General features: G+C 36.2%; 1 protein-coding gene across 4 annotated transcripts; it reads right to left on the bottom strand.

The window, feature by feature from the left end:
- Positions 1–15,351: 15,351 nt before the first annotated feature.
- On the bottom strand, positions 15,352–18,194 carry LOC144701514 (translation initiation factor). Of its 4 annotated transcripts, XR_013581020.1 has the most exons (8): positions 17,872–18,193; positions 17,488–17,772; positions 17,367–17,413; positions 17,224–17,274; positions 16,351–16,483; positions 16,171–16,244; positions 15,737–15,827; positions 15,352–15,633 (listed from the first exon to the last, which is right to left on the bottom strand). XR_013581020.1 is itself a non-coding variant. In XM_078573319.1 (6 exons), the coding sequence occupies exons 1-6, from the start codon at positions 18,005–18,007 to the stop codon at positions 16,225–16,227; spliced, it is 672 nt and encodes a 223-aa protein (XP_078429445.1). In that variant the 5' UTR covers positions 18,008–18,192; the 3' UTR covers positions 16,064–16,224. The 4 variants fall into 4 exon arrangements, 1 of the variants encoding a protein (XP_078429445.1); XR_013581022.1 differs by lacking the exon at positions 15,737–15,827 and having other exon boundaries at positions 17,872–18,194; XR_013581021.1 differs by lacking the exon at positions 15,352–15,633 and having other exon boundaries at positions 15,655–15,827.
- Between the last annotated feature and the right edge of the window lie 759 nt (positions 18,195–18,953).

Here is an 18,953-nt window from a genome sequence, read left to right on the forward strand (position 1 = left end):
CTGATGGATCAATAATGGATTTGAACTTCTCACCGATCCTCTACATTGTAGAGTAATTGATTCAAGCATGAGTTTCTACCCTTTAGAATATTAGTTCATGTGGAATATCCTTCAAAAAATTGTCTTGATATTCATCTCTGAAGAATGCAAACACACACTTTGCAATGGCATGGATATTTCAAATGATCACACAAATTAGAGAATATCACCTTCTGGTTCGAACAAACTTGAGATAAGCTATTGTGTTCTTGAGGGGATTGACATTATTTTTGTAGCCCATTGACCTACACTACCAGACTGCTTGTCAATTCTCTAAACCTGAACCTAATGTGCTTCTGTGTTATGTAGATTAATATATTCATTCTGAATTAGATAAATTATCTTTTATGAAAAATAATCCATAAATTTATTGATAATTGTGAATATACTGAAATTCCAAATATCACAGGTTATATTGTAGAAAAGATTGGGCTTTCTTTTTCTGCATAATATTTATATTTAATTATATTAAAATTTAATAAAATAATAGATATCATTTTATAAATGGATACTATATAATTTATAATGTAAATTATAGCATGCATTATTTCATTATTCATATAGATACAAATGATTATAATGACAAAGAAATGCGTGCTTAATATTCATGTTTCAACATGTTCTTAAATACCCCAATGTCTCTTATATATCAATTTGATAGAGAATATAGCCTATCGAGGTTGCCAACATCATGCCACAAATTTCCCTAATTCTTGACAACTTGGGAGGTGAAAAATAAGTATTTTGACCTCTTTTAGGTTATAATACCTTCTTCCGTGCCTCTAGTACTAAGGTATCTACTTTGTTCTTTATACGAAACAAAAAAACTAAGATAATAATCAGAACAAGGATTTCATCTGGAATAAATTAAAATTACAATAAAATGAGGAAGAAAAAGTCATGGGTTGTCTCCAGGAAACAACTGATTTAAATCCTTTGACCAGACTTTAATAAAATTATACGAGAAATAGATGCCCAAGTGAGTATAATTATTTTTTAAGGTTAAAATTATATAAGTGTTGATATCATGAGAATGTATTCTTCCTAACCATGTAAAATAAAGTGGTGAGAAGGTGTAAAGAGCAGACTGAGTGTATCTGTGCATATATCTCTAAATCTATGCGTCATTTATTCCATAATAGGCATATATTCCATTTCTTTATATGGCCAAGATAAGAACATGTGATATATCTTGTTTTAATGATCTAATATATTCTTGTGCTCTCACATCTAGGGTTTCCCTTTGGCAGCCCTCAACTCTTTGGAAGTGGGCCTCCTTTTGTAGTTCTTGATAACCTGCAAATTAACATGATTAATTAATGAATTTTACATTATATTTATGTGTTTTAATGACTATATTTGCATGTAATCATATAAAAATGAAGATAAATCACTTACATTTTGATTTTACTATTAGTTATGATTTTTTTAATCATTTTTTACATGAAATTTAACCTCATTTCAGTGAAGAAATAATTTTTTACAAGGCCTTAAAACAGATCATGATCATGAAAAAAAAAACAAACTTTGATTTTGGATAATATGGGAGGCAATGTCCAAATGGCTAGGGTATCTAGTGGGTGTGTAGGGGATAGGAAAATCAAAGGATTGAAGCACTATGACTCAAAATGGTAGAGAGTTGAGCGAATTGAGGACCCCCACCGCGCCACCAGTCACTGAGCCGATCCTACTTGAATGTTTTTATTCTTTCATTGAGCCAATCTTACTTTAGGGTGGAAGATAGACATTTCTCTAAGTCTTTAAGCACAGAATTTCCTTTTCTTGATTCTCCATCTACCTTGCCATTTCACTATGCCATTCCATATGCCCTTCCATTTGTTACACCACATTTTATTTACCTATCCACTTTCTTGAACCTTTCTCTAACCAACAACCTTTCATGGATGGTAGCCATCTCCCAAGCCATTTATCTCCCTTTCCATGGGATCACCTTTATCCCATCTCTATCACCATTTCTGTCTAATTTCGCTCTTCAATTTCTTAGTACCTCTTCTTCTCTTCAATGATTTTACATAATGCCCTTATTAGAGTCAATGATAATTCTATTCTATTTTCTCTTTCACAATGTTTAGTATTTTCTTTACCCCTTACAAAAAAAAAAAAGTCCTAGAGTTCAAGCAAAATATGAGGAATTAAAAAAAAAGGGGATTTTTGTGATAGGCATTGTTAGTACATTAATTTTGTTTCAAGTTATTGAATCTAGTAAGGGCATTACACATGATTTCTTTCTCATTCGTCTAAGTCTTGGGAGAAGGCAACCTGAAATGATATATCCTTGATGAAACCTATCATTTGAAATCCATCTCTCCTCCTTTGAGCATTCTTTCTTTCGTTCATTCTTATTCTCTTACCATGCCATCACAATGTTTGATATTCTGTGCTAACTGGGAGGCGGAGAATGTCTAGCTTTTATTGTATAGTAGGAGGAAGCTTAGTGGAGAATTTTAACAAAAGTAACTGCTACCCGGAAGAGAGTGACCTTGGTATGAGAGGCGGGAGGTCCACCACTTGAAGAGAGCAGTGAGGAACCTTTTGGGTCATAGTGTAATATCTAGAGAGAAGTACATCTTTCTATTTCATTTCATTAGCTACCCAAAATCTAGAGGGATGACACCCATATTCCTGACAAGGTGGAATCCAAATTGTCGAGGGGAGTTTCGTTTGAGCATGTTATTGATAACTAACACTTCATGCAGATGAATAAGGATTGATGGATGAAGAAGTCATCTAAAGAAATAATGGTACATTGCTAAGGGACTAGCAATGATTTAAGTTGGGGGGTATGATAACTTGCAAATTAACATGATTAATTAATGAATTTTACATTATATTTATGTGTTTTAATGACTATATTTGCATGTTATCATATAAAAATGAAGATAAATCACTTACATTTTGATTTTACTATTATTTCTGATTTTTTTTAATCATTTGTACATGAAATTTAACCTCATTTCAGTGAAGAAATAATTTTTTACAGGGCCTTAAATACTTGGCTAAATGTTGGTAAGGGCTTTCCTAATTTTTCTGGAATTTTTCCATATTTTTATATAATTTTTTACCATTATATACCCAAGAAATGATTTTTATATATTTAAATAATACATATTTAATTTGTTTGGCATTTTATAATATAATTATATATTTATCAAATGGCATCCACGTCATTCGCCCGAAATTTGGGCAAATAAATAGATGAATTTTATTTAAATAAGAATAGAGAGAGAGAGAATGAGCATAATTGGCTCATTATGGCATCGCAAATCGCGATGCAATAACGAGCCGATCATTATCTCATATATGACGCCGTAACCAACAAATGTGATTTTCTGCACGTGAACCGACACACGTGCAGCATTTACTTCTTTTTTTAACGTCGTTAGCGACACACTGGAATAAGTGCATGTGGCGTCGATTTGCCGTGTTCATTAAATGCACGCAGAATCGACGACGCGTTTGAGTTAAACATTGCGGCTATTTTGTCTTTTTCTGCATATTTTACAATATATAATAAAATAAAATAAAACAGGGCGACATGGCTTGTTTCTGTCCATTCAAAAGGGTTTCAAATACCCAATGATTGCGCGCTCTGCAGACGCAGAAATCGACGATGAAAACGTCAAAAAATGCTGCTGATTTTGTTTTTTATATATATATATATACACAGGGCGACGTGGCTTCTTTATAGCCGTTCAAAGAAGCCAATCACTTTCCAATGATTGCGGCCGTTTGAAGCGGACAATTACGTGTCAGAACGAGATCCGAGAAGGCGAAAAACAAGAAAAAATCATGCGGAACCAATCAGAAAGCGCCATTTCCAAGCTTCTTGCAGGAGAGATAAATTAATCAAACGGTGGAGATTAAGCGCCAGTAAAATGATGATATCTTGAGATCTAGCGTCAGATTGGGCTGAAATTTTAAGGGCATGTTTTTCTTTTCCCCCTCTACATTCCCTACTGTTGGATCTTTAAATAGAGGTCTGGAAAAGGGCGAAATTGACTTTTTAAAGATCTCTCCAAGGATTTGGCTGGGAAGGACACAGGGGATGCTTTGGAAGTCGACAGTTCTTGATTCTGCACTCAAAGTTGTACGTTTCTGATTTTTATTTCAATCTTCTTCTTGAACGATTCTAAAACGCCAAGGCATGGGCGAAATGTACATGCCCTAGAAGTAGGTTTTGAATGAAATTTGCACTGCATTTTTATTCTGATTCAAGACTTGATTTTTTATCTTTAATTCTACATCAATTTAGAACATTTCTGCATTATTTGAATTTTAATTTAGGGTCGTATTTCATCTTTTCCCAAATTCTTCACTTTCTCTCTCTTGGTTAATTTGTCTAGTTTCTCTCTCTATATTTCGATTTTTATTTTTTGGAAATTTAATTTAATATATAAAAACCCTAAAAATAAAATTTGAACCGAAAATTCATCCATCTTGAAGTCCAATTTAAAATTCCCTTTCTTAATTATTTAATTCCCAATTTTAATTCATAAAAATTGTTTTAAATTTTTATAATAATTGGGAGACTAATAATCCGAATTAATCTGGTCTTATAATTTAAATAATTGTATCTTGATATTTTTAACAAAATATTTAAAATCAAAATTAAGTTTTCTTACTTGAGTTTGATTAATTAAAAACAATATTAAGTATAATTAGGGTTTATTAAGTGCAAAGTTAATTAATTAAAATTGGATAAAAATTCTTACTTGGTTCCTCCTTGTGGTTCGACCCTTTTCTTGCTCTATATTCTATATTTAGTGATTAAGGGAAATTATAAATTTTATTGTATAAGTCTAAACGCCAAATCAACGACATATTTACACGCATTTTTAGGCTTATCAGTTCTAACTTCTTTGTTTTATTAATCTTCATCCACTCATGCTTCTAATTTTTTCCATGACCTTCTTTTATGATGAACATTATTAACATAATCATTTGTAACATAATTAGGGTACCATATTATTCTGCCTTAATCAGGTGTCACGTAATTAGGTATTCTAGAGTGCATCCAATCCGTTGAAGAGTGATTTAGATTCTGAAATGTTAAACTAAGGAATAAAGCTTTTTATATTGTACAAATTATATCTCCGATTGGTATAAAAGGTATATTCAATTGCATGAAATATAAAACAAAGGTCTGATAGAATAATATGATGACGTCGAAGGCCCTAAGTGGCTTGCTGACCCGAGCCGCCGTTGGCGGACTCCTCCCACGGCCGCCCGACCGGCTGCCATTCGGACTTCTAACCCGACCGATCATTTGGTCACGATCAATCCGATCGGTCCGACCGATCCGATCCGACCGGCCAAGCTGATTGAACTGACCGATCCGATCCGATTGATCACCCCGAACAATTTGACCCAGTCGATCAACCCAACCAGCTCTAGCCGACTAAACTAGTAGACCGTCCTGTCCGTTCTGGCTGACTAGGCCAACCGATCCACACTGTGAGCCTTCGCCATTTGTCCGTCGTGCGAAAACACAGGTAACCCTTTGCGAGGTTTATTCCGTTGTTGCCACACCGCTCACCTTGGCCGACCTCTTAGCTCGTGATGCACCGTCCATCGACTGTGCCAGCCTGGTCGCCCGTTGGTTTGAGTTGCAAGTGCTGCCGACTCATCATCTTCCTCTCCTCTCTGACCTTTACATAGAGCTCCAGCAGCACTGCCGCTTGTCGAGCCGCTGTGATCTCTCCAGCGACTCTCTGCCACACCTGCTTTGACCACCACCGACGTTGATGAAATCCTTCACCATGAGCCACGCCGACGAGGTACGCCGTGCTCTCCCATCACTCGTTTATTTACCTTTTGCAGTATATTTTTGTCTTGACTCCACTGCGCTCGGGCTAGGTAGGTGAGAGAGACAAATCGAAAGAAAACTACGACTCTGTGAGTGTCTTACCGGTACGAACGAGTATGTCCATTACGTGTGAGCCCTACGGATAGAATCCATTCGACCGTAGATGCCTTCGTTGCTCTGACGAGGTTCGAGAGGCTATCGTCGCTGTCACCTGGCAACCCCGTCCAAGCTTGGAACTCGGCGCCTCCCTCGAGTCGGAGCCTGCATGTACGACATGTAGGACATTCATACTCGCATCGTAGATACATCGACCCGTTAGGATTACTCGTCGGACGATGACACCGTTGACGTTTGATACCACCATCCCTTATCGGTACTGAGCCATCATACTCGGTACCGACCAAACGACATCCTTGACGACGTCTGACATCAGTTTCCTTTAAACCAATTTGGGCATTTGAACGCCCTCTCTGTGTGGACCAAGAAGGGGATTTTTTATTCTTTCTGTTTGGGAACTCAGATCCTTCAGTGGGTCCCATTGTCGTTATTGAATCAGGGCTAATCAAAATAGTGTCCTTCCTCCGTCAAGTTCTCAAACTTCTTCAACAGGGTCCATTACTCTACCCCTGCTTACCTTCCGAGTTGGAATTGCACCAGATCATACCCTTCCCCTCCGTTACCCTTTAATTTTCAGCGTAATTTACTTTCTCAGTGCCGACAACATCATTCCTCTGCCTGAGAGGATTATTTTTTAGGATTAGCCACCATCATTCTCTGTGAGTAATATTTGTTTCTTGGTGTTGGACTAGATTCGTCATCTACGAAGGTTGGGCCACTTACAGGCAATGATTGCCTCCCCAACTTTGTCAGTGTTCAAACTGATTTATCAGATCATCGGGAGCCTGGCCCGACCCTAGGTTTCTCATGTCATTTCCCTGACCATTGATCTATTCGACGACAATTTACTACGCTTCTTGTTTTAAAAGATTGCATCAATCATTTATGGCATTACACTCGTCTATTTTCTATGAGGCAATCCAATACGACGACACTGTCGTACTGTGTTACATCACACAAGGGGCATCATATTTATTTCTTCTCACTTCTACGGCGTCCAGAATAAAACCATTGTTGAGGCTCTGGTGATACATGACATATTGTCGCAGAATCCTGGTTGTTAGATGGCATGCTCTTTATAGGTTCTTTCTCTCATTACATATGCAGAATATTTGGAAGGAATCACCCATTGTAGATTGAGACATACCAGTATCCACCACTAGATTCATGAGGGGAATCATATGGCAGATGCACTTCCCAACTAGGTGCTACAATCTTGCATGTATTCTCTATCCTCCAATCGACATGACCTACCTTGGAAGCAAAAGGTACCCATCACATTTAGAGCCCTGATATGTTGGCTATTCGTACCTGACGCATACTTGTCCCTTATGGACCTAGCAAGTGGTGCCTAGCCCAGGGCATTGGCGTAATCATGTTTCTGAAAATTAAAAAAAACTATCTTAAATGATAGAGAAGATAAAGAGACAATTTTAATGATTATAATAAATGGATAGTAGGTGATAATGGAAAAAATAAGGTATAAAAGATAGCATAATATATATATGCACTAAGTAATGATATTCGCTATGATAATAGGGCGTAAGACATAATCTATTTATTATTATATATATATTTAAGTTTTTGTAAATATGATAATAAAATAGTCTAGATAAGGGATATATAATAACTACTATTTTAGGTAAGGTATATGATAACTATTTTATTTAATAGAGGATAATAATAACTGTTAGATACCATGGAAACTCCCTCTAATATTTATTTTATTAGAAACTCTTGATACCTTGGAATTCCCTCAAGTATTTATTTGACTCCACTTCAAGAACCTACGTTTTTTTATCCATGGTATTATACTCAAGAAAAAAGTTCACAAACATCATTAACTATTGATAATGGCGAATGAAGTAACACTACTCTCCCTTTTATACCTAATGGACTAAATGTATAGAAATTATAACAGAAAGCTAGAATCTTTTCCTAAGAGTTTTCTTTTTTAAAATGATATTTAAATATTTTTTTGGTTTTTTTATTTTTTATTTTAGATTTATATTAAAATAAGTAAAATTTATGGAGAACAAATATTAATTATTCCTTATCATGAATTACTGATTATGCCCTGAAGGGATGTGTACCCCTTTTGTCGCTCAAGGTGCTCAATGATAACATGAAATATTAAGAGGTTGATATGATGATATTTCCATATTTATTCACATTAGATTAGCTATATATGAATGCTATCAAGCCTAAAATGATTAAATCAATTGTTAGAATGATGTTCTGAAATTTGTGCATATTTTTGACAACATATTCTTAAAAATAATAATTTATTGAATCATAATATGATTTTTCCTAAAAAATTTTAGATTAAATTCCTAAAGATATGATTTTTCTAAGTTCAAATACATATTTATTTATATTTTTGTGCTTTTATTTAATATAGTATGAATTTTGAGATATTTCTGGGCCTTATATTTTCGCCATGCCACCAATTGTTGTTCGATTTGTAGAATGGTGCCCAGCCAACAATTAGGTTTAATGATTGGCGATAGCCAATAATTAAACCTCACGAATGATTGGCGTCAACCAGTCGTTAAAGGCAAACTGCTATGATACCATAATTGCATTTAACTAGTATTGTCTCTTATTTCTTTAATCGTAAGGGTGACGTGGCCTTACAAAAATAAAATTGGTATTTTTTGGAATAAATGTGATATGGAGACCGAGGCATTTTGAATTTATATTTTATTATTTTCTCTTTGTTGAATGCTTAATATTGACGGTGCCAGCCAATTATTGCAAGAGATGTGGCACCACATGTGCATTTGGCTCGCATGTCTCTCACTTTCATTAGGTTTAAAAAGAAGTGGGCTGAAATGGTGTGCAATGACGCACCACCATGTTTGATGTGTAAGACTTAATAAATATATATATATATATTATAATACTTAACCATATCCCTTTATTTTGCGTTTTCTAGAAGCAACACATGTCACAACCGGATCCATTCGTCACTCATGACGAGGACAAATCTGGGCTAATGATTGCATTAAATGCTACAATGAGACAAAACCCTAACAGAATGACACGATGCTGCTAGCAAGGATAAGGAGAGAGAAATCTTTGGGTTAAATCAATGGTTAGGAATCATCTAAGTTACAGGCTTGATATGTGAGGTTCTAGAAGTCCAATTAAGCTGAAATTTTAAGGATAGCTTTATCTTTATGTCCTATATCCATTGATATGATTGGATACATAAATTGAGCTCCTGATCTTTGAAAAAAATATCTTTAAGCTCACTTCCTCCTAAGTAGGAGCATTGAAAGAAAGTGAAGTTTTGAAGGTCCATCAAGTGTGTTCTTGGTGTTGTGACTGTTTGGAGAGGATCAATAGAGAAGTGGGGAGGCTGATCTACATCAGGAAGATGCCTTTATTCTAGTGGAATATAGGGATCTAAGGTTAGCCTCTTTCCTTACGTTGATCATTCTCCAATACATTTAGGTAGTTCATGTTGGACATATATGTGGTTGGCAAGCCAATCACGCATTCCATATCTCATTCATGTTCATTAATAGAACATATTCATTATAGTGCATGTGTGATGCTTATGATCAAGTCCATGGGTACATGGTCAGACATAATGAATTATGATAATTTGTAATATGGAGATCACCAGTCTTTAAGCATGTGTTCTAAATATTCATATTCAAAGAATACTTGAGAAGGACATCAAAGTATAGGGATTGAATATTACCTTCAAGCCTCACTCATGACTATGATCAGTCCCGTAGCCATGAGTGCGGAGACACTAAGGGTAGATAGTGTGTTCTCTTTAGAGGAAAGAGTTCACTCAATTGATACATACAAATTCCTGAGAGGTATTATAACAAACTGTCAGTCAGGTTGATTCACATCAAGGTTGTGTAGAGTTGAGACACCTCTAGTGTATGGATAATTTTACATCAATTTTATTGATACACCAGCGAGTTCCTCTAAAATCATGGGATTCTAAACAGTTTTAGTTCAGGTACATCAATAAGTTCATGAAGACGATTGAGTAGTCAAGATGGGATCGTACACCATCAGTATAAGAGTTGACATATCAAGGAAGAAAATGCAATGAAGTCCTTAGCCAAGGCAGTAAAATATTGGAGAAGAGTTCTCCAATGATTTTCCTATGATTTTCTTGGATGACGGATTAGGGTTTGACAGTTGACAATACCCTAAGTCATCCTAGGACCGTCAGGCAGATGAGGGATTATACATACACGGTAACCGATGATAAATAGTTCTATGCGTGAGTCAATACACCTTCCTTTGTATCTTCTAGAGCACGATGTGTAGCTTGGCACCCCACGTGTTGGAGACTCAACCTACAGACTGGATTAAATCAATCTGATATTAATTAATCTATTTGATGATATTTAGTTAATTAATATGGAAGGCCAATAAAGGTTATAGGGCTGCTTGAGTCATTAACTAGACTGCTACATGGGCCTAGAGGGTCACACGCATATGGACTTTTGGACGTCGGAAGATATACTTAAGTTTTGGGGGTTTTGTGAAAATACCCACTTAGTAAAAATAGAGGAAGGCCCTCAACAAAATTAACCCATGCCAGAATTGTTCAGGGGCTTTCTTCTTCTTCGCCCTTCTCCCTACACCTCCTCTCCACTCCTGATGCAATCAGGACGGGGTAACGACCGATAGAGGGTGAACAGAGTTCACAAGGGTTAAGGAGGAGATTCAACATGCCGAAGATCGTGTGGATACGTTTAGAGGCTACACACTTGAGCACCTCCACTGACTAAATCAATGATCGAAGGGATCATGGATGTTATTCATGTTGAGGTGATTTATTTTTTATTTTGTTCATGTCGTTACGATCCCATTTTAAGTCTTTTGTTGCAAATGATTCTCAGTTTATCATCCATGTCAAGGCCATAGAAACCAACAAGAGACCCTTTTGGCTGCATCTTAGCTTATCCCAGGTCATGGTAGCCTTAGAAGAGCTTGGAGCTTCATGACGGTGCTAGAAAAGGTTAGGAAGTCGAAGATCTATTCCAGCACAAAGGAGATAGATAGGAAGTCACACACCTCAGTTAGGGGGCAGCATCTCCACCTCTTACTCTTCACATCAGGATGGATATAGTACACTTTCTGTTTTGAGATGAACACTAGCTTAGGGACTTATTAGTTTACGCCTATTTTGATTCAATTCAAAGTTAGATCCGATTTCTCTAGAATTTAGTATTGGGGCCTCATTGAGGCATTTCAGAAAAAGTTACCAGGCACTGAATGTTTTACAAAAAATTCCCAAATTTTGTCTTATTAAAAACATTATAAATACTTATTAAATGTATCTACTTATATAAACCTAATTTCTATCATTTTAACTTTGCAGAAACATAAAATAATATTATTATTGACCTCTTAATCACTCTTACAACATCTCTTACATTATATAGGAACCTAAAGAAATTTCATTCCCCACTTATTCAGTTCCCCTAAATTCCAACATAAAAATATTGATTCTAACAATTATATAATTAATATATTATCTTATAAATATCTCACCTCTAGTTTCCCCATTTCTAGTTAACTCTTAGTACCTATTTCTACTTTTTATTATAAGTAGACAGTAATTTAGAACTATCATATCCATTATCTTATCTTCTACCTTATAGCTACCATACATTAATCTTAATTCATTTCTTATGTTATATTTTTACATAATTCCTCTAATCACTCACGTAATCATCTTATTTTCCTAAGCTTAAATCAAGTATTAGATTCACCTCTAGAGGTCAGTCCCTATGGAAACGACCTCACTCCCATCATACACATCTGTGGGAGATTTTTATAATTATGGATTGTATTTGATTTAGGCAAGTTAAATTTACAATGATTTCAAAAATAACATCATTAAATCAAATATTACATTATGAACATAATATTAATCTTCTAAAGATAATGGATCTCCCAAGGTAAGTTTGATGTTCCCTTCGGTTATCATTGCAACCTTTGCAATATTTTCAAGCTCCACCTTCACCTTGTATTTTCTCAGATATTGTCCATTTTCCAGAAATTGAAACATCTCTATGTTTTAATTTTCCTTGAGTTATCTCTTCTGCTGACATTTCTTATCAAAGACAATACATTCACCTATGTCCTCTGATAAATAATTATCTTATAGTAATTTCCCCTCATTTCCTTCTAAATAACATGAATTATTTCATTTCTCATTCCACGTAGGAGTTCTAGGGGTTTTTCCTCAAAAGGTTCTAATTAAAAATCTGGAGCATGTGGTTCAGCAAGAGTGATGTGACTCTTGTTCATGTTTAGAATAAGATTGAACTATGAATATTAATCAGGTTGGAATTGAATGATGAGATGAGTGCTCATTTAACAAAGACTTTTTATCCAAGAAAATGATACCTCCTTGTCCATTCCATCATATTAAGTATATTATATTATGCTGAAGATCCCTTGGTCATGTAAGCCCTGAGTAATTTTTTTCATATGGTATATCTCTAATCCTTATGTTGATCATCATGTCACTCTATGGCATGACATTAGGTTGAATGTCTTCACACTACCCCAATACATAATTTCTCATTGATAGTTTGAAACATTTAACCATCTCAGAGTGAATCTTTAACTTATGATATAGTGTCATATCCCATCAGCTGAATCCAATGTTGCATCTACATTAGCGTCAGTCTCAAGGGCATAGGCTAACTGCTAATACCTGAACACTATCTCCAAGTTGTTAATGTGGTCATAAAATTTTGGGCTTATCATATAATTTTCATCTCATAGGAAATAAAGGTAAGAAGAATTTCATGGTGGCTTTCGGGATGCTCAAACATGAACTAATCGTGATACAAGATTTAACATTTTATCAAGATATTCATATCTTCTTATACTATAAAGTTTATCTGTTCCAAAAATAAGAATACTAATGATCATTTAATATGTGTGGTATGTGTGGTTGATGGAATTTTTATGATGGAGATAATTCTTCTAACGTCTCAATTGATTGTACTATTTTGTAGAAATCATGCTCTGGGTTCCTATATGGTAGAATTTCATAATATTCACATCCAAACTAAATAGTGCACATTCTGTTAGTAATGGAGAAATAATGAGTTCATCTGATCATAATCATTTTATTACCTGTCATATTCATGGAAAAATATCCCTATTATTACAAAAAATTTTAAAAATATTGGGTTAAATTTCATGATTTAAGACTGTTGAAAAATTACACTTATAATGTTTTAGGAACTTTTAACTGTTTCTATAAGTTATGAGTTTATGATATGTATTGGGGCTCCTTTATTAAATTCTTTTGATCCCTATTTTAGTTGAATACAGTTTGCTTCTCCAGCCCGTTAAGATTCCTTGGTCTTCTTTCTTTTCATGTATACCCTGAAATATTCCTAGAAACATACCTACCCTTTGCATTTAATGAAACTCAAGAAAATTTGTAATCTACTTCTGCTCAGAGAGGTATTATGGGGGTAATTCCAATGATATCCATAAATTAGTAGAAAATACTCATGATAGAATATGAGTGTTTTACTTCAAGAAGTCTAGTAAACTTGATAAAGATATTAATATTTCTTAAATATTTATGAATTTATTATTATAAAAGACCCATTCATTAGTATATTTTTTCTCAAATTACCCTCAACATACATAACTAGCATATGAGAAAAAGAGTAATTTTATTGTCAAGAGAGATATATCTGCTCAAAATAAATCTTAAATATAAGTACATGTCCTCTAAAACTAAGCAAGGATCAATAAGAAAGGGTTGTCCTTAGGTACTCCTAACATTTCAGGACCACTTGGATAACTTATAAAATTTAAGGTGGGAACCAACAACTTTCCCATGAAGTCAGTGAACTTACATTAATTCCTTTTCCCACTTCTGACTGCCCACCATTCATGACTTGGGTTCATCATTTTTCACTGAACTTTCGTAAAGCATACTGAACTGATACCATCAGTCGGGGAATCATGGGTTTACCAAAAGTTTGGTATGGCATTCTGTACAGAAAGCAAACCAAAGTAAAAAAGGAGACTGGAATTGAAGGAGGGAAAAAATATTTATTTGCAGCGGCTGGGCTCCAAAGCTTGGACATGCAAGTAACCAATAAGGAAACTCTACTATTACATGAAAATATGTAATTATCTAAACATGTAAATACATAAATATGCTAATACTTAAAAATGTAATTATATATAGCATTCTCTTTGATTTTGTTGTTGTGAATCCATAACAAAATGGAATCTTTACCTACCAAGGTTTTTTCTATGCCTCATTTAATTAATATTTCATACCCTAATTTTGATTTTGAAACCCTCAGATATATTAATTTCAGATACCTGTGACAGAACTAGTAGGTTTTACGGAACCAAAAGGGACCTTTGACCAAACAAAGACCATGAGAAAGTTTAGGTTTAGTTTTAGGCTTTCGGCAAAAATCTGATATTGAGACCGAACCATCATTTCCTAGTCATGACCCCTATTTTAAATCAAGAACTAGATCCATGTTCATTACTCATAACTGGGATGCCACATGTCATAAATAGGTACTGACATGTAATTTATCTCTGTTTTTGTTCTATGATTTTTTATGGCCTATGTGGGTCAGCTCAAAGATTTCTTGACATTTTTTCCACTATTCTACCCATGCTCCCATGTTTTTAAATGATGTTAGGAGCATTCTTTCATGGTAGCAGTCAAGGACTTACATGTATACACTATTGAGCCTCTTTAAATGATTAGGATAGTATAAGTAGCTATCAGGATTGGAACTTTATCCTTTCCATCCCCTCAAGAGTTTTGGTTGCTCTTGTTTGTCTCCTACAAACCTCAAAAGAGGATAACAAGAGATCTGTGTTAACATTAAATTCTTAAAGGACTTCTGTCACTGGTCAGCTTCCTCATGATGTTTCATTTCAGAATTATACAACTTCCTCAGGGTTTAGGATTTAGGGTTAATACGATTAGAGGGTTTAAGAACTAGGGTTTTGGAAGATGTTTACTAAATATTTGTAGCTAGACCAGAAAAGGTGTTGATTATTATAGTTTCAGGACATCCGAAACGTGGACAATGGACGGAACGGGACAAAGATTGTCCCGTCTGACGTCTGGATATTTCAACTTTGTCCAACCCGTCCCCTCCAGAGATTCATCCATTGAAGAAAAACATCTTCCGTGTCCCGACTTTGCCAGTTTCATAACGTTCAGAGAAAAACTGTCCCATCCCTCATCCCGGACAATTAAAAATCATGTTTACAGTTTTTAATATACTTTTCTAAGTTTTTAGGGAAATATGGAAGAGAGAAAGCGGAGGGACATATGTACGATTAGTTTTGGATGCCATCAGTTTGCGCGTGCGAAACAAAGCAGGGACTTTGATGCAAAATGTCAAAGAAATCATATCGCAATGCCACGTGGCAAGATCTCAACCGTTGGAAGCAAATCCAATGGATTTTCGTATGTATTTTACCATCCAAGACCTCTGGAGGGGACAGATATTACGTTCCAACTGGACGAAAACCATCCTGCCCATTCGTCCCAGGACGAATTTCCATCCCGGTTTTCATCCAATCCCGTAGACGGGATGATTTTTTTCATCCTGGGACAAAAAAATTGTCCCGTCCGCGTCCCTGCACTATATTGATTATACAGGCAAACATTATTCCCCCATCCAATGATGGCACTTCAATTCATGTCCCAAACCTCATAGTTTGTACCATAAACAGAAAAATCATTACCTGAAATTGAAGATTTGTACAACATGATAATCATAAGACATTTTATGTACTGAGAGCAAACATCAAATGATTCATTCCTCCAGTCTCTATCCTAAAAGAGACAAAGGGAGCAAATCAAGGTTATGAGTTCAGCCAGATTCAATTTCTTGCAATAAAATGAAACGAATAGAAACACAAACCACAATATGAAAAGGAATAAAAAATAAAATTGGTATCTCAAGAAAAGCCATGTACATTATTTTGCAGCTTTATGTAGCCGACGTAAACATGCCATTTCATCTCCATTAGCAAGTGATAATTGAAATTGGATTAAAACACTTGGGATGAGACTATCACACTAAACAAGGAATTATATTATTTAACACTAGCGGCAAGGAGGTTGGCCGTTTTCAATCGACATTATAAAAAAAAAGGAAGGCCTTATGTGAACTTACCTATCTGAACTACTCCAGTCCTGAAGCGCCAGAAAGATTCCAAGCGTAATTGCTTCAAGAACTCCCACCAGATTCTGCACAATAAAAAGGCTAAATAAGGATGTAAAAAAAGAGAAATTAAAAAAGGAATAGGAAGCAAGATTTAAGAAGAAGAAATTTAATTCATAACAGCTATCATACCCTGTATGGCCTCTAAATTTTCCTCCCCAAAGACTCCGAGAGGAGAACCACAAACAGAGAGGATCTTCTCCCCTTGCTTGGGAAGTCGCAGAGTTTTGGGGGTCATGCCGAAAGATAATCTGTGAGCCGTCGCCTGAAAAATTCCCAATATCAATCATTACAGACACATAAAACAGTTATATAATTCATTCAATCAGTTAAAAAGGTGATGTTCTGGCTCAGTTTAAACATTCGAATTGCAAAAGGTGAAATCTACCTTGTCCTTTGGAGGAAAATTCTACAGTCACAAAAAAGTGAAAGTAGTTATCATTCAACCTGCCTGGTCTAGTTTATAAAATTTGAAGCCAAGTTTCGGTGAGGACGTTTATTGGTTAAGAAATGAAAGGTGTATTTTTGCAATAGCTATCCAACATAATTTAAACCGATGGCCACGATCAAATTATTAGATATAAAAACCAACTGAATTTTTTTAAGGGAGTAAAGATATTGGAAAAGAGGTTCTTCGACGGTCATCGAGATTGACAGACGTTTCAGAAGAACAATAGGAAGAAAGTGAAGAAGAATCAATGAGGATCAAGCAACTCGTTCAAGAAATTGAAATGTGGATTACAATGGGTAACCATAATGGAAGTTAGAAATAAACATCCAACGTAATTAAACGTCAATTGAACTTTTTTCTGGAATTGAAGATATTAGAAAAGAGGTTCCTCGACGGTCATCCAGTTTGACAGACGATTTAGAAAGAACAATAGGAAGAAAATGAAGAAGAATCAATGAGGATCAAGAAATCGAAATATGGATAATAGCTGCTCACAATGGGTAATCATTACGGAAAGATTAGCAGATAAAATAAAAAACATTGTATGTACTAACCCCAGGAGTCCGGAAGGCCTCCTGCAGTCCCTGGCATGGAGTTTCAAGCGCCTGGGAAGCAACATATTCATAAAATCAGCTATATTTTGTAATTCTATGACTAGATTTTTAGTTTTTGCATATGGGTATTAGCAATCACTCACAGAACGAGGAATTTGACGTTGCGCAGCCTCTAAAAGGCTCAGTTCGACTGTAAAATAGCAAAAGAAGTTGGAGTTATGGCATCAAAACAAAGAGAATTTTCAGATAATTATAAATGCTTACTAGAACGCCTAGAGAAGTCAGGTGCAAGATCGAAGGAACCTGCCCCGAGAGAATTTATCACATTTGTCGAAACTCCCCCTACTATTTCCTTCCACTCAAGCTCGAGAATTCCGTTGTCTACATTCTCAACCACCGACAATTTGGGGAAGTTCTCTTCAAAGAACCGTTTCGCAGGAGTCGCCAACTGTTCCTTGCTAAGGCAAGATCGAAGAAGGCGCAACCTTGATTGCAGATTTTCAATCTCCGCATCCCGAATAGCCTCCACCGCAGCAATTCTGCATTGAACTTACAAAATAAAATACAATTAATTTGAGCAATCGCACACGAAAATTCAGTTTAACTATCATACTGAAAATGTAGAATTTTAAATTGGGGTTTCCCTACCTTCTCGATCATTGAACTGCCGCCGCTGATCATCAAGAAGAATTCTTTGAGCACCATCATCCGCCACAGCGGCGGACGGCGCTGGAGCCTTTGCAACCGATTGCGTTGAATCTTTCTTCTTCCTCGGTCTACCCATCGTCGAGAAAAAAGGATCAACGAAACCGCAAGGAAATGGAGAAAAATCAGCGCAAAATCAGTAAAGCCGCGAGATTTGCCCGTTCTGACGATACCCAGATGAAGATCGATCGTCCTGGAGGAAGATCCAAGAAAGGGCGGGAATTGGAATTCAAATCTGATTTGGGCATATTCTAATGAAAGCATACACTTGTATTTATAGTGTTTGGGCTGATTTTCTCCTTTGGTGTATATAAAAGAGGGGTTTTAATGGGATTGAGAAGGTCAAAGCTTTCCCCTCCCCTACCTCAGACAGCAAGGCTGTAGGTCACAAGTTTAAAATTACCTCTGTGGCACTGACTATAGTTCCGGATCGTCCGAAACGTGGACGATGGACGGGACGGGACGAAGATCGTCCCGTTTGACGTCCGGAATCATTGCAGCGGACGCGAACGGGAGGGTTTTTTAGTCGCAGACAGCGAGGCTGTAGTTCACAAGTTCAAAATTACCTCTGTGGCACTGACTATAGTTCTGGATCGTCCGGAACGTGGACGATGGACGGGACGAGACGAAGATCGTCCCGTTCAACGTCCGGAATCATTGCAGCGGACGCGGACGGGATGGTTTTTTCGTCGCAGACAGCAAGGCTGTAGTTCACAAGATTAAAATTACCTCTATGGCACTGACTATAGTTCCAGATCGTCCTAGACGTGGACAATGGACGGGACAGGACGAAGATCGTCCAGTTCGACGTCCGGAATCATTGCAGCGGATGCGGACGGGACAGTTTTTTTGTCGCAGACAGCAAGGCCGTAGTTCAGAATATTAAAATTACCTCTGTGGCACTGACTATAGTTCCGGATCGTCCGGGACGTGGACGATGGACGGAACGGGACGAAGATCGTCCCGTTCGACGTCTGGAATCATTGCAGCGGACGTAGAAGAAACAGTTTTTTCATCGCAGGACG

The sequence above is a fragment of the Wolffia australiana genome, chromosome 3, assembly GCF_029677425.1.
Source record: "Wolffia australiana isolate 7733 chromosome 3, ASM2967742v1".
NCBI classification, from domain to species: Eukaryota; Viridiplantae; Streptophyta; class Magnoliopsida; order Alismatales; family Araceae; genus Wolffia; species Wolffia australiana.